Source organism: Populus alba, chromosome 11 (genome assembly GCF_005239225.2).
Source record: "Populus alba chromosome 11, ASM523922v2, whole genome shotgun sequence".
In the NCBI taxonomy this organism is placed as follows: Eukaryota; Viridiplantae; Streptophyta; class Magnoliopsida; order Malpighiales; family Salicaceae; genus Populus; species Populus alba.
The window spans coordinates 16343951-16367698 of NC_133294.1; the positions used below are offsets into that span (position 1 = coordinate 16343951).

Here is a 23748-nt window from a genome sequence, read left to right on the forward strand (position 1 = left end):
TAAGTTAGATATAAATTAATGTCTATGGTTTTTAAAATCGAATTATTTAATCCCTTTATTATAAAAAAATAATTTAAATAATTCTTACAGCCAATCCCTTCATCAATTAATCATCTATATAAATTTAATTTAATCCAAATTGAGTTCAAATTTTAGATTATAGTTGGATAGATTGACTTGTATTAATTAAAATTATTTTATTTACCCGCGTTTTATTGTAGACTAAATCATTTTAAAAAAAAAAGTGTAAAAAAAACATTAAAAGCACAAGAAGTGTTTTATTAATCCATTGTAAGATGATAAATATTTTAATTTGGACAAGCGTTATTTTTCATTTAAATTATATAAAAGCTATCTTAATATGAATTGGTTTATTTAATAAGAAAACTTAAATAATTATTTTTTATTTTAAAAAATCAATGTTAAATAATAAAATCAATGAAAAACAATAAAAGAAATAATAAAATAAAATATTGAGCCATGTAAACTTTTTAAATTTATAATTCAAGTTATTAGATCTATAATATCATACATGAAAAAACGGTGAAAACTCAATTTTCAGCAAATCTAACATCAAATAATAAATTATCACTATTATTATCATAACTATTAATATTTTTATCATTAGTATTATCTTGTTGTTACTATCATTATCATTACACCTATCACCATTACTACTATTATTAAATTATTAAGTAATATCTCACTATTGTTATTAGTGTTATCACTGTGATCACCATTATTATTATTATTATTATTATTATTATTATTATTATTATTATTATGGTTTTTTGATTTAATAATTACATGAGTAAAAAAATTACAAAACTCAGAACTTGTAAAATTAATTAAAATATATATAAATTAATTAAATAATAATAATAATAAATAAATAAATAACATTATAAAGATTCCAATGAAATGTCCGATGAACAAGAATAATCCGTCTATCATTTCCTCGGTACAGAATGTTGGCAAACATTAAATCCCCAACAAAACAAAACTTTGACCGGCAACATGTTTTCATTGGTGGCAATCTACATCATTAATGGAATAGTGTTTATGTGCCGACATAATATTTCGTTAATATTTTAGTAGTGATTGTTTGTATTTTGTTCATTTGAAAAATAGTAAAAAACTTGTATTGAAAAACCATAGGAACCTTTAAAATATGTTTTTCAAACTCATTACAAATTTAAAAAACTAGAAATACTAGTTTTTTTTTTATGGATGAAAAAATATTGCATTTGGACAATAAATATTATTTTTCCTTTTCCTGACTCTGATTTTTTTTTTTTTTTTGTATTATTCTGTTCCTAAATAGCCTCTTAACTATTATACATAATTTAATGGTTTATTTTACTCATCCACTACCGGTGTTGTGGTAAAATAATTTATAAATTATCAATTTAATTCATTATATATCTTTAAACCTTTATCTATTGGAAAAATTAAGTATTGCCGTTAAATTTAATTGCTAAAACTAAGTATTAAGCTTTGATACTCATGGTATATATATCTTATTGCTATAGAAAGTCTATTGCGTTAGTGCTTACAAACTTTCATTGAGTATGTTTGACTGTGTGGTAGTGGTTATTTTTTAAATAACTTTTCATACCAAAATACATGCTAATGATGTTTTTTTTATTTTTTAAAAAATTATTTTTTATATCAACACATCAAAACATACAAACCGTATTAAATTTTAACAAAAAAAAATAATTTTGGGAATGCAGTGTTAAATAATCTCGTACTCAACTCTAAAAACACTAACTCGTTTGAGTATATAAAATACGTGAAATTTATAAAATGTTTAAAAATATTATAATTTGTGTAAATAACACCTTTAAAACACATAACATATTGCTATACAAAATCTATATTTTTTTTTTTACAAAAACATCTTTTAATTAAAAGTGTTTTTCAAAATATTTTTTATTTGTAAGTGTAAAATACATACATGGTTTAAGTTGATTAGCCTCCGTAAGTGTTTTGAAAAGTGATTTCTTGTAAATTATTTTCTAAACTTTTTAATATTTATTTATTATTAGAAAAGTTGGTCAATAAGCCTGTTTTTTAGTTTTAGAAATGTTGTTGAAAAAAAATTTTATTTTATATTTTTCTTGGCTTAAAATTAATTTTTTTGGTGATTTGAGATCGTTTTGACATGCTAATGTTGAAAATATATTTTTTTTAATTATTTTAATATATTTTTAAAATAAAAAAATATTTTGAAAATAATCACTACCATAAAATTAAACAGGGCTTGAAAAACACTTTTCAATCATAGAAAAAATAGGTTTAGTTTATATAAAAGTGTTTTCCTTAAATTTTTAACAAAATACACTTTTCAGAAGTTATAAAAATATAAAAATATCATATTATTTATTAATTATATCAAATTTAGTTCTTAATTTTTGATGGCTATATATTTCATTTTGAAATTTATTTTTCAATTTTGTCTCTTAGAATTTCATTTAATCTTATCTTTATATTATTGCTCTTATTTTTTTCATTGTTATTTTTTTCTCTTATTATTTTCTTAATTGAAATTTCTTCATCTATCACATTTGATCTACATTGTTTTAATTGTTATTTATTTTATTTAAAGTGATGTATGAAATTGATTTTTTTTAATTTCATTCTCTTTCAACTTTTTTATCTCTTAAATTTGGTCTTTATTTTTTATTTCTATTTGTTTTATTTGAAATAATTTATGAAACTATATATTTTTTTTTTAATTTCATCCTCTAACAATTTTTTCATCTATTAGTTTTGGTCTTTATTATCTTAATAAACTTTAAAAAATAAATTAATTATTTTCTAACTTATTTTTTATGTCAAAATCAAACACTGAAAAATATTTCCCAACTTATTTTTTTTATATACTATCAAATATAAAAAAATAATTTATTTTTTTAGAAATTTACTTTTCATGAAAAATCACTTTTTATATCTACATAAAAATTTAAGAAATTGTGGAGAAATTGATTCCAAATTAGAGTAGGTATGTTCTCAATCTAGTAAATACCATATTATGTAGATTAGAAAATGTTAGAGAAACTATCTTTTTCTCACCTTTGACAAAGATTTTAAACCCATGTCATGCCATGGAAAACTCATCAATTCTTGGCTTTAAAAGTTAAAACTCATTTTGGTATTTTTAAGGGAAGAGCTAAAATAAATAAATAAATAAAAGGAAAAGACAAAAAATTTCTGGCTTTCATCCCTTATTTTTATAGATCAAAGAGAGAACTATATTAAAGAGGCAAAATAGTATTTTATTTGAAAAGTTATTTCTATATTGATAAAAAAGCTAAGAATTTATTTAATATATTTTTATATAAAAGAATAATTTTGATTGAAAATGTGTTAATTAGTTGCAATTAATAAATAGTTATATCAATATCAAATATATTAAAATACAATTATTTTTTTTAAAATAATTTATTTTTGAAATGCATATATATATATATATATATATATATTTCGCTCTTGGATTAGCACAAAACCAAAGCACAAAGTTATCGTTGCCGCCGATGGCCCCAAACTTTTCATTTTTCCTCCAACCTCTTCGAAGAGGAAAGTAGTTGAAAAGAAGGAAAATTCATTAAAAACGTATAAAAAAGATCCCCACACAGTCACAGTGTCCCATGACTGTGAGTCTTAAATTTCTAATTGGACTGAGATTCCAGAGAAAGAAGTATAGTAAAAGGCCAACTCCTTCTCTTGTCCTCTCTTAGTACCCAATAGCCAACCAAAGCCCCTTCTAAAAGAGTATACAACCCTTCAAGATCTTCGTTTTTCAGTTAATTTTTAGATTGATACAAGTATATACCCCGGAGGATCCTCTTTATATTTTCATGCCTTTTTGCCCATTGGTTGATGTTTTAAGAGAGAGTGTTCGATAAAGACACTAGCTTTCTATAGTTTGTATTGCTCTGTAAGCTTTCCTATATATCTTTGATCTTGAGGGGTTTGTTTTTTTTTTATTTTGAGCTAGACTTTTGAGATTTTGAGATAAACCCATTAGATTGGATTTCGAGTCAGAAGATCAAATTTTTACACCATGATTTGCAGTATCAAGCAATCTACTATAACCCCAACAATCAACGGATCTGACACTATTTTTCGCAGAAAAAACATGTCGGCAATACAAAGATCTTTGATTCTGCCTTCACTCAATGCCAACAAGTCAAAACCAGTTCTTTCAATGTCAAAGCCTTTGCATGTGTCGAAGGTTGAGTCTTTTGAGTTGTCAAAGCCTCAAAAGAGGACCTTGATCACATGCAAGGCTTATGAGGCCGATCGATCAGAGCCAATTGAAGCATCTGAGGTGAAGTCAGAGGCTGCAAAAAGGGTTAAAATTGGGATTTATTTTGCTACGTGGTGGGCTTTGAATGTTGTTTTCAACATATACAACAAGAAGGTCTTGAATGCTTTTCCATATCCATGGTTGACCTCTACTCTTTCTCTTGCTTGCGGATCTCTTATGATGATGATCTCGTGGGCTACAAGGATTGCTGAGGCACCAAACACTGATTTTGAGTTTTGGAAGACTTTATTTCCTGTAAGTTTTGATTTCTGGATTTTGTTTGGTTTGATAGAAAAGGGAAAGTGAGGTTTTTGTTTGGTTTCTCAGATAAATAAAAGAGGGAAATCATTGGGAAGTGATGTTTTTGGTTTGGCTTGGGTTGTTAAGAAAATCACCCTTTGTTTGATTGCTGAGGAAAGCTGAGAAAGTGAAGTCTCAATTCGCCTGTTTTAACTTTACTCGCTCAAATGGATACAAAGCAATATTTGAATGTGGTTCAATTATGGTGACTTTTGATGCTAGAATTCAAATTAGGGAAATTTTCATGTTTTGGAATTCTTTGGATATATATATATATATATATATTGCTACTCTGTGTTTACTAATAATCATCTCTTTAGGTTGCGGTGGCACATACAATTGGACATGTAGCAGCAACGGTGAGCATGTCGAAGGTTGCAGTTTCCTTCACCCATATTATTAAGAGTGGTGAGCCTGCTTTCAGCGTACTGGTTTCAAGGTTCCTATTGGGTGAGACTTTCCCTCCATCAGTTTACATGTCCCTTGTTCCAATCATTGGTGGCTGTGCACTGGCTGCTGTTACTGAGCTCAACTTCAACATGATTGGTAAGAATACAAGCTTTCATTTACTGAAATTTGATTTGATTCTTGCAAGGTGCACTGTTGTTTTATCGATTCAATAAGGTATTTCATTATTCTGGAATTTTTTATATTTTTTCTAAGTAGAGGTTCAAAGAGACACCGAACAGCAGTATTGATCTCAGATCTTTTTTACCTGGAATCTGAGATAGCAAAACCAACGATTAATAGGTTATATCTCAGTTGGTAAAAAAAACAAGGCCATGGTGGCACGATGCGCACTGCCCACTTCACTTTTGCTTTCTTCATGATAATCAAACAAAAATTATGATCTGAGTTCCTATTAATCATTTTGATTCTGTTGCATGGTTTCTGACTACAACTGGAGTCATGGAGCCAGCATGGTTTCTTCTTAAAGCTATTGGTTTCTTGCAGGTCATGGGGATTTGACATTTTATGATATTGCAGTCCTTAAAGTAAATTATTTGGGCTTGGAACGTGATTTCAATAATTTTGCTCTTTTGGGTTGCTTGCAGAATTATGAACTTAATTGTTGGCTTTCTATTTCAGGTTTTATGGGGGCCATGATCTCCAACTTGGCTTTTGTTTTCCGCAACATATTTTCGAAGAGAGGCATGAAGGGGAAGTCCGTTAGTGGGATGAACTACTATGCTTGTCTCTCAATCTTGTCTCTCTTCATCCTCACACCTTTTGCTATCGCTGTAGAGGGACCACAGATGTGGGCTGCAGGTTGGCAAACAGCCCTATCCCAGATTGGACCAAATTTCATATGGTAATTGCTGAATACTACAAACTCAGTTTTCCTTGTATGTCTTTTTACATGGTAGAAATGTCTAAAAATCATAATGTAAATTTAATTTGAAAGATTTTGTTTGATTGACTGATATTAAGATTTCTTAGATGTCTTTCCCCTTGTTATTTAGAAAGTTGAGCTCTAGGTATTTATCTGAACTAATAATAAAGATTTATATTGTAAGATTGTTTAGTCCTGCTAATAGGATTGCATGTGAGGGCTCACCGTTAGATTTCTATATGATCTTACTTTTAATTGAATAGCCTTTATTGTATGTGCATGTCATGAGATATATTGTGTGGATTTGTCTGATGAACAATATACTGAATCAACTAGGTGCTAGACATCAAACACAATCTGAAGACTTTAGTTGCTAATTCAGTAGCATTTAAGTTATACTTAGATGAGTGTGAAATGAATTTTAGTCTCTTTATTCCAATTGATGGCCCTGCATTTCATTGACAGGAGTGGCAATGCATTTAACTGAATTTTCTTTTGAATTTAGTACTTTTTTTAATAAGATTTCACTACAGGTTTCTGCAAACTTCTTTCGATTTTCTGGTCCAATAACCCGAAACATGTATTTTTCTTTTCTTTTCTTTGGAATTTGAATTACTAGACGAACAGATTTCTGCATGTGATTGTGTGAGTGATATTTAGTCCTTTCTCCCCTTGCTTTTTGCTAAACGAATGCATATGTGGCTCTTATTTTACCTTACAGGTGGCTAGCAGCACAAAGTGTGTTCTATCATCTTTACAATCAAGTGTCTTACATGTCCCTCAATGAGATTTCTCCCTTGACATTTAGCATTGGAAATACCATGAAGCGTATATCTGTCATAGTTTCATCCATTATCATTTTCCACACACCCGTTCAACCTATCAATGCTCTTGGTGCTGCCATCGCTATCCTTGGAACCTTCTTGTATTCCCAGGTAATTTGCCCACTTCTCTCTATCAATTTACTATTATGCTTCATGGTTTTCCCATGCCATTAGATCTTCTAAAAAGACATGCATGCCCTTGAGACAATTCTTTGTGTAACATACAGACAATTTATTTGCATGCATTCTTCCCCTGTTGATTGTTTATTTGTATGTCAACAACGACAAAGGAAAATGCTGAAAATGCTTTCAGTTGGAATATAAGATGATGTATCAGCTATCACGGGTTCATCAGAGTATACATGTCGCATCCTGAGCATGAAAAGTTGTTTACTGTATAAGTTTCAGAAATACCAATCGCCTGCTTAAGACAAATACCATATAACCAGACCACGCTACAGAATTCATCTCAACTTGTCTGTGGCCGACACTGGTTTTGATTGCGAAAGAAAGTTGAATATCATATACAAGGTTAGCTGAACCCGTAATCCAAGACTTAGGGAAATATGCCACGTGCACCTCCTCTGATAAATACAGATACGGGAGATCTTTTACCTGCACCATGTGCCCAATGTGATGTTCAGCCATAGGTTAAGGGAAATTCTACCACAGCTTGGAATCGCCATTTTATGGTGACGCTGAGATTTCTGTGAATTGTGCTTAACTGTTAGATGTCAAGTGGTAGAAAATATGATTCTCCCTTTCTCTTTCGTAATCTAGTCTGTAATCTAGTAGGCGCTCGTGTTAGGGCTTGCAAGCACATAAACAAGCTGATCTTTGGTGGTGTTGATGGGGTTAGGTGTCACCTACCCAACCTGATAGCTGATCACCTAGGTATCGTAATATTTTTGGAGGTAGTTGACTTGAACATCATCTCCTAGTTAGGGTGGGGACCGTACAGAATTTGTACCTAACGTTAAGATTTAGACAAGACCTGTTTTGTTTATTGCACATGGTGAAGACCTACCGTTTTCAAGATGTTGGAAAGTTGACAGGTTTTTTTTTTTGTTTTTTTATCTGGGAATATTCTTGGTTTCTTCCTTCGCAGGACGAGCTCTGTGCTAAACATTCTAAACTTCTGTTAATACCGTGATAAACATAATCTGTTCATGTAATTTAATCATCTGTCTTGTCTTTTGCAGGCAAAGCAGTAAATGCACCAGACAGGGCAATTTTAAGACTTTTCGTGTAATATATAAGGAGAGAGAGAGCATGTCGACAATCAGAGGCCTTCAGCTTAGGGTAGGGGAGAGAGTCAATAACTATTTGTGTATTTCGTGGAATCATTTCCAGATCCAAAACTTTGTTAAAAGAAGTTTATTAAAATAATAATAATAATAATAATGGAGGTCATTATATATTTAGTATTCGAATTCTGTATATTTTAAAATATTATTATAAAGTGAGAATAATTCTAATAAAAATATTAATAATACTTGATTGGATGTAAAAGTTTACTCTCAGGCAAGAAGGGTAAAACTTACCATGCAAAAAACCAATTTAGGGTTCCGCAGTGCTCTTATAAATTAACCTTTCAACAAAAATTGAACCACATTCCTAACACTATATCCAATATAACTTAATATTATGCACCCATTTGGTAAATGATATTGTATGGAAGGGTACAAAAATCCAAAGATACTAAACCCAAGTTTTTGAATTACAAATACTCTAAAAAAACATAGGAGATTCATGAACGCTATGATTTTATTATGCTCAAGAGTTTTTTTTTTTGTTTTTTTGTTCGCTTTCTTTTTTTTAATATAGTCTTTTGAGGGCTTAATTGGAGGCTAATTTAACCAAAATTATTGACAAAGAGCGAATTTGAAAGGCATGGGACTACAATGAACCACGTGAGGAAGATGGGTGGTGTTTTAGAAAGTTTTTGTAAAATATTCACGTGTCTTCTATCTTAACATGCATCTGATTTTTCTTTAAAAAAAAAAAAAAATAGGGCCACTTCATTTGCCAACAAAAAAATATAAGGGCCTAAGCGTGTTAGCTACCTCCGGCAGGCCCAATAGATGGACCTGGCTTAGCATTGTCTGGCTTTTTAAAAAAAAAAAAATAATTTAATTATGCTTTTATTTGTCTTTCTTCAAAATAAATTTTTAATTTACATTTAAATTAATACATCTTTTCTTTTTTATTTTGTTTATTTAAACACTTTTAAATAATGGTTATTTTTTTATTTTTTAATTATTTTTTTAACTAATTATTCTAATTCATCTATAAATTTTTTCTTTTTATGTTTTATATAAATGGAGAATATGTATTTTTTTTTATAATATTTCTAATATATGTAACTTTACATTATATTTTTTTACCTTTTATTTTATTTAATTAACTTTATGTGTTTCTATTTCTATTATCATTTGGTTAAATAAAAAATTTATTTTGATAAACAAGGTCATTAAATAAAGTTGGGTCAAAAATCTATGTTGCATGATCAAATAACTTTATTTATACATGTTTCTTTATTTTTTTTATTTTTATCTTTATTATCATTAATAACTTTTTCTTCTTATTTATTAACTCACATAATTCTTAATTTATTTAATTATATATATAAATTTTTCTAATTACACTTATATTTTTTAATACAATAATGTGTCGGAAGAGCCTATATATACAATTTTTTTGGTAAAAAAAATATCTTACATGCAATGTAACATGTGTCGAATAGCCAGAATCTTGATTTCATCACTGAACAATTTTTTAAGTGCAAAAACCGACAAGTTTTGGATCTCATCAACATTGAGATCTGGAGACGATCTGACTCTCCATGTGCCTGTGTATGGAGAACCGCTCATGTCTCAAAGCTTTTGTCTCTTTCAAATGGCATCAGCTAGTATTGTCGGCTACCTGCATATTTTACTCCCTCGTTGATTCGGGAATGAGCAAAGTGGGTGGTGGTTCCTCTAAGCATGCGGTGCAGATTGACTCTCCTGGCAACAACAGCCGCCGTCGAGAGGGGACGTCAGCTGTCTCTCCATGACGCTGAAAGGCCATGTCATATCTTCCAGCGTTTCTAGGGTTAATATTTCAGTGGCTATCACTTGAGAGAGAATAGACCCATCGGCCATGGTGGATTGAATATTTTGTGACCTTGATTGAAATGCCTCCCTGCTTTGTGGGCTCCTCCTCCTCTCCGAGATTTTTCACAGATATGGAAATCATTATATTATGTAAAGAAAGGGTTCTTGATGTTCATGTGCAGACAAAAACACATCTCCATTCTTTGCTAGAACAGTGTTATATTGTCGTTGCCCTTCGAACCAAAAAAAATATTGAATTATTGGAGGTCTTAAAAAGTATTTTTTAATTAGTCATTTTATCATATTTGATTTGGAATAAATTATTAAATTAATTTATAATAAATAAATATTTTTTTTATTTAAAAAATACTGTGAAACAACAAAAAAATACTTAAAAACAAGAATTTTAAAATTTGTATCCAAGAGCTTTTTAATATTTTGACAATGATTATTTTAATATTATCAAAACAAAGGGGAAAAAGTTATTATTAAGAAAAAAATACCATAAAAAACAAAAAATATAACGAAACATCAAAATATCATTAAAAAAAAAAAAAGTTAAATTTTACCTTGATAGGCCTTTTCTATTTTCACAATGGTTTTTACATTGTTATTAAGTCAATTGAGGGACAATTTAATATTTATATAAATATAAAAAATAATAAAAACAAAAGTGGTTGGCAAGTGTTGCCTTCTAGTTGCCCAAATACCCTTTTTTCCATGTTATTAAAAATATCATTGTGTTATCTTTCTTTCAGAATGACATGTGTGATTGGTAATGACATAGTTTGTTGTCAGTAATGCTTTTTTTCTCTTTTCTCCCATCAAAATTCAAGATGGTCATGCATAATTTCAATATTATCTTATGATTTTATGGGATTTCTATTTCGATACTTATTTCTTTTATCTCTAATTTTTGTTCTTGACCTGAATCATGAGTTTGTCAGGTTAATTCACGTTGATTCAGGTCTTTTTTTTAATTGATATATTTTTTTTTTTAATTTTATCTTTCAATATTGAATTAATTGGAAATCAAGTTTTATAAATTATTTCGATTTGTTTTTTATAGACTTATCTTAGTCACATGACTTGAGTTGTAACTTTGATATATTAACTTGAGTTAACTCGAATTGTTTGTTTTTTTTACTCTTTTTTTTAATTTCATCATTCAACTCGAGTTTTACGGGTTAGTCAGTCAACTTAGATTTTTTTTTAATTGATTTTTTTTTAAAATTTCACCCTTCAACATTGATTGATTGAAAATTAGACTTTATATTTTTTTTATTTGTTTTCTATGGAGTTATCATTGTCTCCTCACTCGGTTTGACGGGTTAATTCCGGGTTGACTTGGGTCATTGTTTTTATCCTTTTTATTAGATTTTATTTTCAATTTAATCCTTCAATGTGAAATTGATTGAGAATTGAGTTTCATAATATATATATATGGTTATCACAAGTTTATAATCCGGATCGCGGGTTAAGCTGGTCAACTTGGTTTTTTCTTTTTTAGTTGATTTTTTTTTTATCAATCTCACCCTTTAATATTGGATTGATCAGGGATTAAGCTTTATAATGTATTTTCAATTTGCATTCTATGAGATTATCATCATGGTCTTATGACCTAGGTTATGAGTTTATTTGGTTGATTTGAGTAGTTTTTTATTTTTTTTTTAATATCATCATTCAATATTGAGTTAATTATGAATTAATTTTCATAATTTATTTTAATTTTTTATGGTGTTATCCCGGTCTCATGACCAATATTTGAAAGATTAACCTTGGTTGATTCAACTTATTTTTTTAGTTTATTTTTTTTTTTTCAATTTTATTCTTTAATATTGGGTTGGATAATATTTTTTTTATATGCTTTTTATAGGGTTATCAAGGTCTCTGACCCAAATAACAAATATTACAGGTTAACTTGAATTGATTCTAATATATTATCGTTTTAATACTTAAAAAAAATAACATCGTTTTAATTTTTATTTTAATTAAACTATATTTTTATGAGTTATCCTAGTTATTTTTTAACCTACTACATCAATTAGATTACTTCAAGTCAATTCCTATATATTTTTAATTTTTTTTTACTAAAAAACACATTAACAACTTTGAAATAAATTTTCATGTTAAAAAAGTAATTTAACTTATAACACACGAAAATTAAAGAAAAAAAAAGAATTTTTTTAAAAGGCTGTACCACTTCCTGGGATTGGTGCTATAAAAAAATCCAGGAAAACGGAAGAAAAACACCATAGGGTTAGAATATCTGAAAAGAAATACTTGAGGGCGTGACCCATTTCACCACCTGATAAGATCCCTTCTGATTACCATCATCTCATTAATCCATCGAGGTTTGAACATCAGAATAAGCTGATAGGAATTGAACTGCATATCAAAGGGTTAGCACTGCACTTAAAGAACCACTGGCATTTGATGATGGCTCCGGGAAAGAGAACCATGGTTCTCGGTGTTTATATCAACTACTTCCATAAAGCAAGGCGCTTGCTTTCACTCGTTTAAAAACAAAATAGTATCAGAATAGTACTTTTCTAATACTCAAATTTACCCATCAGAATAACATCACCTAAATTATCTTTGCAATGCCAAGCATGCATTCTTTACTCCAGTTTTAGTGGTTTGATACATGTTAAAAGCACATCCACACACATTAAGATGCATCAACTTTCCTGATAAATTTATGAAGATGATGCGCATGCATGTGTGTATTTCAAGTAAATGAAAACAAAAATGCATAACTTGGTTTAGCAACGGAGTTCGGTCCTACACATTTGACAACAACAAAACTCTTCATACAGGGGAAAAAAAAAGAAAAAAAAATTGTAAGATTTCCATAACCAAGATAGCATTAACCTATTATTCCTCTGTATCAAGTAAAGAAACAGAACAACGAACACGATTAAACCTCCAAATACTTGATGGCAGTTTGAACATCTTTATCCCCTCTGCCGCTGCAGTTAAGAACAACCTTTGTTCCATCTGGGAGAGTGGGGCAGAGCTTCTCCAAATAAGCCAGCGCATGTGATGTCTCCAAAGCAGGAATTATGCCCTCTAATCGTGATAATCTCTTGAATGCTGCACATGAAGGTTAAAAAACTAATTAACAAGAGAGCAAGGATGTTACAATTGAGTTGCGTCTCAATGACAAGAAATCCAATCATATCAGGAAATTTGTGTTTACACAGAATTAGAAAGCAGTAATAAAGATCAAAGATGTAAAATCTTGAAAGACTGAAGATGGAGCAAACAAAAAATCTTAATAGGATCTCCGTACCATCCAATGCTTCTTGATCTGTGACACTATAGTATTCAGCACGTCCTTTATCTTTCAGGAAACTGTGCTCAGGTCCAACTCCAGGGTAGTCCAACCTATGCAAAACAATAATATTTTAAAAGTAAAGGAAAGAAAGTGATAATATGAGCCACATTAAACCAATAAAAATATGTCAACTAGAAGTCTTACCCTGCACTAATTGAATGAGGCTCAATTATTTGCCCATCTTCATCTTGTAACAAATAGCTCATAGCTCCATGCAACACCCCTACTTCTCCTTTGGTCAGAGTGGCAGCATGCTTGCCGCTATCTATGCCTAAACCTGCAGCCTCCACACCGATCAACCTCACATCCTTGTCCTTAATAAATTCATCAAAGAGTCCCATTGCATTTGAACCGCCACCAACACACGCAACCAGCACATCCGGCTTCCCACCCCATTTTTCCAATGCTTGTTTTCTTGTTTCTATACCAATAACCCTATGGAACTCTCGCACCATCATAGGAAAGGGATGTGGCCCAGCAACAGATCCCAAAATATAATGGGTTGTCTCCACATTAGTCACCCAATCTCGTATAGCTTCTGATGTAGCATCTTTCAATGTTGCAGTACCAGAATGAACTCCTCTCACCTCAGCCCCGAGAAGACGCATCCTGAAAACATTTAGTGCTTGTCTTTCCATATCTTGTGCGCCCATATAAACAACACATGGCAAACCAAACCGCGCACAAACTGTAGCAGTTGCAACTCCATGCTGACCAGCTCCAGTTTCGGCAATTATGCGCTGTTTTCCCAAACGCTTTGCAAGTAAGACTTGGCCAACAGCATTGTTAATCTTATGAGCACCTGTGTGGTTAAGATCTTCCCTCTTGAGATAAATATGTGGCCCTTCACCACTGGGGCGTTTATAATGCTCTGTAAGCCGCTCAGCAAAATAAAGAGGATTTTCCCTTCCAACATAATCTTTCAAAATTCCATTTATTTCTTTCTGCGATATAAAAACATTTGTATCATAAATTTCATTCAAATTAATAGAAATAATGGGACTAAAAATACCTTTTCTTGCACGCACACAACCTTTCTCACTATGTGAGATCCGTTTATACTAACTACTCAATGGAAAAAAAATCCAGTGATACCATTGCACCGAAAATGGAAAAAAATAAATTCAAATACAAATAAATTTCACAAGAAAAAAAACTTATAAACCGACCGGCAAACAATGTATGGTGATACCACTTGCCATACAAGTGCGGTTGTGTCGTTATGGCACCATTGCATTATATCCTTAATCAACCAACATTTTCCAATACATCTTCCATCCAAATTTCAATATTTTAAGAACTCAAAATCGTATTTCATTTCAGGAATCCTGTCTACTTAAAGTCTGCACAGGCAATATACTATACGCAAGAGAAACCACTGAAAATCTTGCAATGTTTATTCATCAGAAACGCTAAGTAATTGCTTCAAATTTGCAAATTCTTTACCCTTTCTATATATTATAGGCAGCGAAAAACGAAAATGAAATAAACATTCTTTTTCAGCAAAATCAAATAAGCCCAGAAACGCAATATATATACAGAGACCAATGTATGTATAGATAGGAAGAGATACCTTAAATTCAGGATCATCCTTGAAGGAATAGAAAGCAGATTCAAGCTCAGTGAGAGCATACATAAGCGTCTCAGGTACATATTTCCCGCCATATTTACCAAACCGACCAAAAGAATCAGGTCGTTGCCATAGGGCCGGGTCAGAATCCGCCACTTCCTCCATTTTAACTTCAGCCTCTCGGGCCAAAGTGCAAGAAATTGCAAATCTTGAAGGTGCGCGAGACGTTGAAAATTTGGAGAATTTAATGGGTAATTGGGAAGAAGAGTAGGGCTTGAGGAGAGAAGAAGAAGAGGACTGAGGTTTGGTGGCTGCTGCTGCTGCGGTGGTTATGGAAGCGGTGGCTGCCATTAGGGATTTGATTGATTGTGGTTTGATGGGTTTTATTGCATTTGGAGTTGGAGAATTCGGGGAATCTTTATAGTTAGGGCACACGTACACGTGGCGGGGTAGTTTAGTTGGTGGATGAGACAGCAGATTGCAATGATTCTGTCTTGGTGATGATGTGTACTATTATGGATACTGTATCACTTTTAAAACTTTCCCTATTGGTGACTGAGATTAATGCCTTTTATGGAATGTAATTTTTTGAAAATGATTTTTTAACTTTTCTATGTTTTTTCATTATTAATCAAGTTTTTTAGTTTTTAAAAAAATTAGTTTGGCTTTTAAAGAAGTATTTTCTTTTTATTTTTAACAGAAAATATTTTTTAATAATTATAAAAAATTTAAAAATATCATGTTATTTGTTGATTATATTAAATTTGATCTTTAAACTTTTGATTGATATATATTTTGTTTTAAATATTTTTTTCTTCAATTTTATCTATTAGAATTTGATTTTTATATCAATTTTGGTTTTTATTTTTATTTTTATGATTATTATTTGTTTTTTTATTAATTTTTTTTATCTATAAGATTTAATCCCTATTTTTTAATGTTGTTTATTTTATTTGAAATAATTTATAAAAATATAATTGTTTTTAACTTTTTATCTATTAGATTTGATCTTTATTATTTTGATTGTTATTTATTTTTTGAGATAATTTAGGAAATTAGATTATTTTTTTTAATTTCATTTTCATTCAACTTTTTAATTTGTAAAATTTATTCTTCATTATTTTAATAATTTTTTTAAAATAAAACATTAATAAGTTATTTTTCAGCTCATTTTTCATTACATAATCAAACATTGAAAAATATTTTCTAACTTATTTATATGTCATTACCAAATATCAAAAAATAATGCACTTTTTAAAAATCTATTTTTGAAGGAAATAAATTTGCAAAAATAAATAATTTTCCAGCAAACAAATAAGACATTACTCTACAAGTCCCGTAGTATGGCATTATCAAGATTAATCTTTTAATTTTTTAAATTAATTAATTAAAGTAATATTTTTAAAAAATAAAAATAAAAATCAAACTGGTTAATTAACTGAGTTTTGTATGGATTTTTTTATTAGGTAATTTGATTTTTTTTCTATTTTTTTCAACTTAAATCAATTTAGATTCCTAATCAACTAGATCTTTAGTTAACTCATTATATCAAGTTTTACAACAATGCTAATTATAGTCATTAATGTAATTGTTGATTTAATTGACATAACTATACTCAAATTATTATATATTAATTTGAGCTCAAGTACTTTAAGATTTCATGTTAATGATATTGGATTCAAAAGATGCAGGGGAGTTTATTTGCTGTAAAAAAATTTATTAAATCTGAGGAGTTGATAAAGAATTAATATGTTTACAAGGTGTTAAAGATGTGAGGATTTCTTATTTAATTTTGGTAAATATTAGTAATTATGATGATATTGTGTATATTAATTGCGTAATTCTATTTGTTTTATACTTATTTTTTCTTGAAAGACTCAATCTTAAATAGAGTGTTACCACAAAATATTTTATATTAGATAGAAATTTGTAATGTCTGATACAAATTTATAAATAAATTTTAATGTATATAATCAAGAAGTGTTGTAACTTTATGAATTGTTTTTGTATATTATAATGTGTATCAATGTAATTATGGATAAAATTAATGAGTGGTGAACTTAAGAATGATAAAAAAAAAAAATTATCCCTAAATTTTACATACAAGACAATTAAAAAAAATAATTGCACAAAAAATCCAAGTTGTTAGAGTTCTATTGTGTAATGAAAATTGGTATGAGAATATCTTTATTTAAAAAAACACAATAGGATGCTCTCGTTAATAATAATAATATTTTCTACACTATACATATCAATATTGGTTATTGTTTTTATGTATTATGATTTATCATAAAATAACTTATAGATTTTATTTTTATATTAATAAAAAATATTTTTATGCAACAAAAAAATAATTTTTAAATTAAATGTAAAATAATCAAGATTGTAGATATAATTTAATTTTATAAATATTCTAAACAACATAATTAAATTAATTGTACAATTTAATATTATAATATATGAAATTGAAATCAATAATACACATAATTTGGTTTCAACCATTAGATAATATTTAAAAATATGATAGTGGTTGTTTATAAAAATGTTTTTTTACTTAAAAATTTATTAAAATAATATTTTTTATATTTTTAAAATTTATTTTTAACATAGCACATCAAAATAATTTAAAATTATAAAAAAATTAATTTAAAGAAAATAATTGCAAAACATTTCAAAAACATTTTTAAAATGTAAAAACAAATACATTCTTAGAAAGTATTTTAGAGTATGAAAGATATTGTTTTGTTTTTTATATGTAAATATATTAAAATAATATTTTTTTATATTTTAAAATTTATTTTTAATATTAACAAATAAAACGAATTAAAAATATTTAAATAAGTTTTTATAAAAAATATATACAGTGCCTTGGTGCTTCAGTCCACTGCAATTGAATAATAATAATAATCAGGCATCGACACAGAAGCTCTCATAGAGATGAGATGGAGACGCTTTTCTAGTGAGTGAGAGAAACGACGGTAATGCCGAAATAATAAATCTCCGAAGAAGGAAACGGTAGATGTCTCATTCTCCATCTCTTCCTGCTCCGGCGAGAGACAGGAGCTCACTAAAAGACATGTCCCTAGTAGAGAAAGAGAGAAATTCAACTCGAACGAGGTCTCCTTCGTCAAGAATGAAAATATTAAGGAGAGCCCATGCTGAGAAAGAGGGTGAAAAAACGAGGGAAAGAGAGATCGAGAGGAACTATGTGAAAAAGGGAAGCGAGAAGGGTGAGAGAAGAATATGAAAGGAATCACAGAGAAAGGCGAGAGAGGGAATTTAGGAAGGAGAGAAGGTCAGAGGTTGAAGGAAAGTCTTCTTCTAGAGGAAGACATGGGGGGCGGTCTGCTTCTCCATTGGGATCAAACCGTCGGAGCAGGAGCAAGCATAGGTCCCGCTCACCACCGCCTCTATCAGAGAGAGACCGCAATGAGGTATCTGTTTATATCTACTCCTAAAAACACTTTGGTCTTAACATTAATTTTTTATTAAATTGTATTATTATTGTGTTGTTTGTGGTTAAAAATTATTTTCTTTACAATGTTGCTGATAAATGCAGGCTAATTAGTGGTGTTTCACTCTGAGCTACTGCCAATTTGATAAATTGGAAACTAAATGTGATTTGTATATTGGGTTTCGATATATTATTTTGCTTTTTGATCAGGGGCTTGTTGTTTATAAGGGTTTCAAGCTTGGTTTTGTTTGATTAGAAATTATGTGGTGTTTTTTTTTTTTTTTAAAGTGCTATTGGATTTCAATCAATTTAGTGTGCATAGTGTTTGAAGTTTCGATAAATTACTCAGCTTGAGCTTGTTTATAAGTGTTTTAAGGTTTTTTCTTTTTTATTATTCCAAAGTTTCTATGATGATTTTATGAAGTTGTTGGATAATTGGTAGTATTCTAATCTGTTTGCTAACTAACTGTTTGCATATGAGTCTTCAAATTATTAACTTTAACATCAATCCCATCAAAAAGCCTACAAAACTCCGTAATCTCGCATTATATATTGTAAAATATCCTATCTTTTCCCTTAACTTATCTGCATTCACGCTGTAATGTTAATCCATGTCAAAAACCAAAACAGTAGCCACTAGCCAGAAACATCTAATTGAAAAATCCTGACCTTACAGCATATTAGAGAACAAAGAATCCCAATAAAAACACAGAATGTTTTGATAGAAAATTAAGGCCATCAATCCTCCTGGCCAGAAGTTCCTAACAAATCCATAATTTGGATGTTATTTTGTCTTATTTATTTTAACCAAAGATATCTTGTGGATCATGTATCTTTTAAGATTTAAATCTTTTGATGAATGTTTGGAATTTCTTCTCCTTCAAAGATATTTTAATGAAATGCTGACAAAAATATTATTTCAGGGGAAAAACTCTTGGGGAGCTGAATGAAGGTAGGCTTCTTCTTAAACTTTTCTTCTTATTATTTTTGTATGGAACATTGGTTACATGCCTCTACTGTGAAAATGCTATTTAGAAAAGCTTGTAATAAGAAGCCAAAATTGTCCAAGTTAAATTTATTAAGAAAGAGCACCAGGTTGAGGAAGCATTAGTTTCAGATATTCTTGGGATTAAAAGCCTAGCAAAACTGGTCATCTGATGATATTTGATTCCACCAACATAACAGAGCAGACCTTTCTATTTGACGTGAGACATAACTTTACCATAAAAAAGAACCAAAAGAAAAAAAAAAGCCAAAGTATTTTATTGAAGAAATGAGTTTTTTCTTTTGAGTTCTGCAAAATATTTGCAGTTGATAAATGTGTCAGAAGGGGCACATACACAATGCCATGCTGAGTGTTATTGACTCTGTAGTCATTCATGATTCTTGAATTAAGTAAGGCTATGACATGATGATAAAAGCACACTGTTGCATATTCCCTTGCCCTGGCCTAGTTTTTCTTCCTTTTTTATCTGGTCATCGGATCCTTTGCTTCTAATATGTTAAGCTTTTATGTAGCTTCTACTTAGATGTTCATTACTTGCTTTGGCAGGAGCAGTGATGATGACAATTATGATGATTCTGTGTCTAAGATGAAGGCTGCTGAGGAGGCTTTGGAAGCAAGCAAAAGGTATGAACAACTTGTGTGGTTCCTTTACTTCCTTATGCTCAATGTTGCATGCTAAGTTAGTACACATACTTTTGTTTGGCTAAGAAGCAGATTATATGGTGTCTAGCTAATGACCTTAATCATGATCATTATCATCACAACTTGCAGAAGCAATCTTCTTTTGAGCTATCTGGAAAACTTGCTGCTGAAACCAATAGAGTCATAGGTGGGTGAAATGTGCATTGCTTTTAGTTTCTCTGAAGCAAATAATATTTTCTTTTATTACTTGATAGTTCTGTTGAACCTCTCTCTCTCACCTCTTTTATACAATTATGGTGGCAAGTTATAAGTTTTTTGACATCTTTGGCTAGTTAATCTCGGTGTAGACCCTTTTGTCATGCAACTGCTTTACTCACATTATGACATAAATGCATCTTTTCTGGTCAATTTAGTTGAATTGATGTAGATTTACTCAGTTATTTTGTCATTTGAAAAATAGTTAGGGAAGTTTCACTGCATTTGTGAGGGGAGGAAAAAACAGTAGGTTCCCTTAAGCAACATGTAGGTGATACATATTCAAATTACATTCTTATGAGGTAGAATTAGGCATGAGCACTTAAGGCTTCTTGATTGATGGTGTATTTAATCTCTATAAGCAGTTTTACAAATTGCGCCAAAACATGCTCTTTTTTCTTCTTGTTTCTTGCTTACTTTGGTTTGTGCATGATTTGAAAAGTTTACTAACACATGTTTTGCATAGTTTTCCTTTCATTTTCACTTATGCCATTTTTTTTTTGCCATTTGCCAGGCATTACATTGCTGTTCACCAAGCCCCCATATGCTAAGAAACCTGATATAAGATGGAGACTTTATGTTTTTAAGGGTGGTGAGGCTCTGAATGGTAAGTTCTGGGGATTCTTCTTCATCTGAGATGTATGTTTCTGTGAGAAATGGAAAATTCATAAATTCTTTAATTTAAGGTTTATTTCATAAGAGTACAAGTTTAACATCCCCAAACAATTATGTATTATCTGTACGGATTTTTTTCATATAATTTTCAAGTTTACCCAAATATTTTTTTCCATAATGCCCCACCCACTCCCTCATTCAAAAGTTCTAGTTCTGACCGTGCTAGTTTTTCAATTTTCAAAAACAACTCTGTTTATTGAGTAGACAACCTTTAGTCCTCAGCAGAAAGGAGTCTAGCCAATCAATTTCTTTTTGTTCTGACGGGATCCTTTCTGTACTTGGTGGTGTTGACACTAACTGTGTATTTATTTCTTTTATGGTCAACCCTTGTGAAGAATGGAATCTCTGATTACAGAAGAAAGTTGATAGTTTACCCTCTGGGTGATGTTTATGTTTCTCACAAGCATATTGGTAAACAGAACCCTTTATATACACTGTCAAAGCTGTTACCTTTTTGGGTGAGAAAGGAGGGTGGTAGATATTCCTACAGACCATCCATCTCGTAGCAAGAAACATGCTGTTATTTAATTCCAGTAGATTTAAAATTAGCAGTTTAATTTTTCTTCTTTGTTGTTTCAGGGCATTTCTGTGATTTCTTGTTTCTGGTTTGTTTGGCAAGTAGAAAAGGAGCAGCATGAAGGTATGTTAAAAAATCAAGTAAGGTAAGAATCGGCTGTGTCATGACCCTTGTCATAGATTGATGAGAATTTGCTATATCTCCATGTCTAACTTTGTCTTCTCCACATTCATTGACAAGCCTTACATAATGGATCTTGGAAGCACCAATAAAACTTTCATTAATGCGAGCAATATCTCATAATATCCAGTTACCATAAAATGAGCTTTTCTCGTATTTATTGCTATAATTGAATGTAACATTTCTTCTGCATTCCAGGATAATCCCATTGAACCTCAGCGCTATTATGAACTATTTGAAAAGGATACAATCAAATTTGGTAATAGCTGGCAGGCCACCAATCAAAATGCAACTTCTATTTGTTATTGTGTGAATCATGACTAAAGTTTCTTTGCCTCTTCACTGTTATTATACTGGCTAAAGTAGTCTCCTTTTATTTGGTATTCGAATAATGTATGTTTTGGCTGTGATTTCATCATGTTCATCTCTTTGGGCATTTGGGTCAGCCTTTTTGTGTACTGCAAAAGCTCTTGGGAAGTTAAGCTGCATACCATTTTCCCTGATTCTAAAAGTTGAGGATGTGATTTTTTCATCCCTTGAAGCTTATAGTTTAAATAGCTTCAATGGAGTCTATACTCTATTGAAACCTTTGTTCGAGTATGCAGGTCTCTTAGTCCAATTAATCCTGGCCATTTTTCTCCTATGTAAGTATAATTTTCCTTTTGTCCTTGCATGCTGAGCATAAAGCATCACACTCATTTCCTCATATCACTGTAAGCAAACCTCAGAAACTTCTGTTTTGAACCATTTATATACACCAAAACTCTCTTTGTTTGTTTGAAGTCAAACTTTGAATTATCTGAATGTCATGTATGTAGGCAAGCTTCTGTTTTGAACCATTTACACGCATCAAACTTTGTTTGTTTCCTGCTGCAGAAAACAAAGTGGGAAGCGAATACATGCTATGCATTACCAAGTTGCATTTTGATGCTAGAAACACTATTTCATTATTCAGAATTGTTTGGAGCACTTAGTGCCATTTTCATGCAGATGCTTGTACCTTTGACATGGATGAGTTATGTTTTTTTCTAGATAGTATGTGGCATATATGCGCCAGGGGAATAAATTTCACTCTAGAAACTAATTCCAATGGCAAAGTTGACATTTTGTTTTGTCTGTTCTATTCTTGACACCACTGCAGAAAAGGCTTCACATTGACATGAATAATTGAAGAATCCTGAATGATTTTTCCTTGCTGGTCTTGTCCTGCTCATTGTAAATAATTTACGTGTCCTTTTTTTTTCAGCCGTGAATATGTACAATTGCACGAGAACTCTGCATAGAGATGTTCATTAAGTGGCTTCTCCAGTATGATTTTCTGACATCCGCATGCCAGAGAATCAACAACATTTTGTTTATCAATGGAACGTTTATTCTGAGGAGGAAGCCTCTTAAATAGTGCTTATTTCTCCCCATCCAGGGATTATCAAATACGAGAACTCGATTGGTTTGAACTGGTTTGTTTATGGTTGTTTTTATGCTCTACGAGGTCTGTGACCATTCCAGTCATATGTGTTGCATAGCTGGCCGTTGTATTCGATCCTTGTATGGCTAATTAATCTCATTGAATGGTTATTCGCTCTCGTGGTTTATTTATTTGTCAAAAATACCAGTGATGATTGTATCTGAAAGTTGTGAGAGTAGCGTGCTGTTTAGTGTTCTAAAATAAGAGGAAAAAAAAAATATGGGAGACAAAAACTTGTTTGGTGGAAGAGATAAAGACACAGATATTAAATAAATCTGTCTCTCGGATAATTTAGAGAATTTCTTACTTTCAGAATAGAAAGTGTTGATTTACATCTAACGCTTCATTCTATCACAACAACTGAGAATCAATGAGCAAAATATATGGAAGGTTGGGGACGTATGTTGCCAGTGCTGCGTGGGCGTCGTGATAGATAGCTATTAGCCCAATGACTGCTTTGAATGCATACAAGAAAACGGGCCAAGGCTAGGAAGTCATGGAGGGTCAGGCACGTTATTCGTTTGCCATTATGAACTTCCATATTCAATAATCTTAATTTTTTAATCATGCTGTGTTTTCGTATAGAACTTGATGCAGAAGTAAATAAATTTATATCAACTGAAATAATGCTCTCTAATTCTACTCAATCAAGAATTCCAGAACTTGGAATGTAGCCAGCATTAGCCGCTACAACACTGATGATGATGTAACGAGTAGCAATTACTCTGCCAATGAGGCTACAATTAGTTTCTTGCAGCCATTACAAAAGATTAC

At 30.6% G+C, this 23748-nt stretch overlaps 2 protein-coding genes and 1 pseudogene across 2 annotated transcripts; 2 read left to right on the top strand and 1 right to left on the bottom strand.

Annotated features, from left to right (window-relative positions):
* The first annotated feature begins 3543 nt into the window (after positions 1 to 3543).
* Positions 3544 to 8196, top strand: LOC118047434 (glucose-6-phosphate/phosphate translocator 1, chloroplastic). Its single transcript, XM_035056732.2, has 5 exons — positions 3544 to 4570; positions 4936 to 5161; positions 5705 to 5927; positions 6670 to 6883; positions 7975 to 8196. Exons 1-5 carry the CDS (start codon positions 4070 to 4072, stop codon positions 7984 to 7986), a joined length of 1176 nt encoding a protein of 391 aa, XP_034912623.1. The 5' UTR covers positions 3544 to 4069; the 3' UTR covers positions 7987 to 8196.
* Positions 8197 to 12606: 4410 nt separating this feature from the next.
* On the bottom strand, positions 12607 to 15208 carry LOC118047433 (tryptophan synthase beta chain 1). The gene is made up of 4 exons (XM_035056731.2): positions 14784 to 15208; positions 13355 to 14154; positions 13166 to 13260; positions 12607 to 12966 (listed from the first exon to the last, which is right to left on the bottom strand). The coding sequence occupies exons 1-4, from the start codon at positions 15129 to 15131 to the stop codon at positions 12791 to 12793; spliced, it is 1419 nt and encodes a 472-aa protein (XP_034912622.1). The 5' UTR covers positions 15132 to 15208; the 3' UTR covers positions 12607 to 12790.
* A 2471-nt stretch (positions 15209 to 17679) lies between these two features.
* Positions 17680 to 23092, top strand: LOC118047432 (uncharacterized; annotated as a pseudogene).
* The last annotated feature ends 656 nt before the right edge of the window (positions 23093 to 23748 follow it).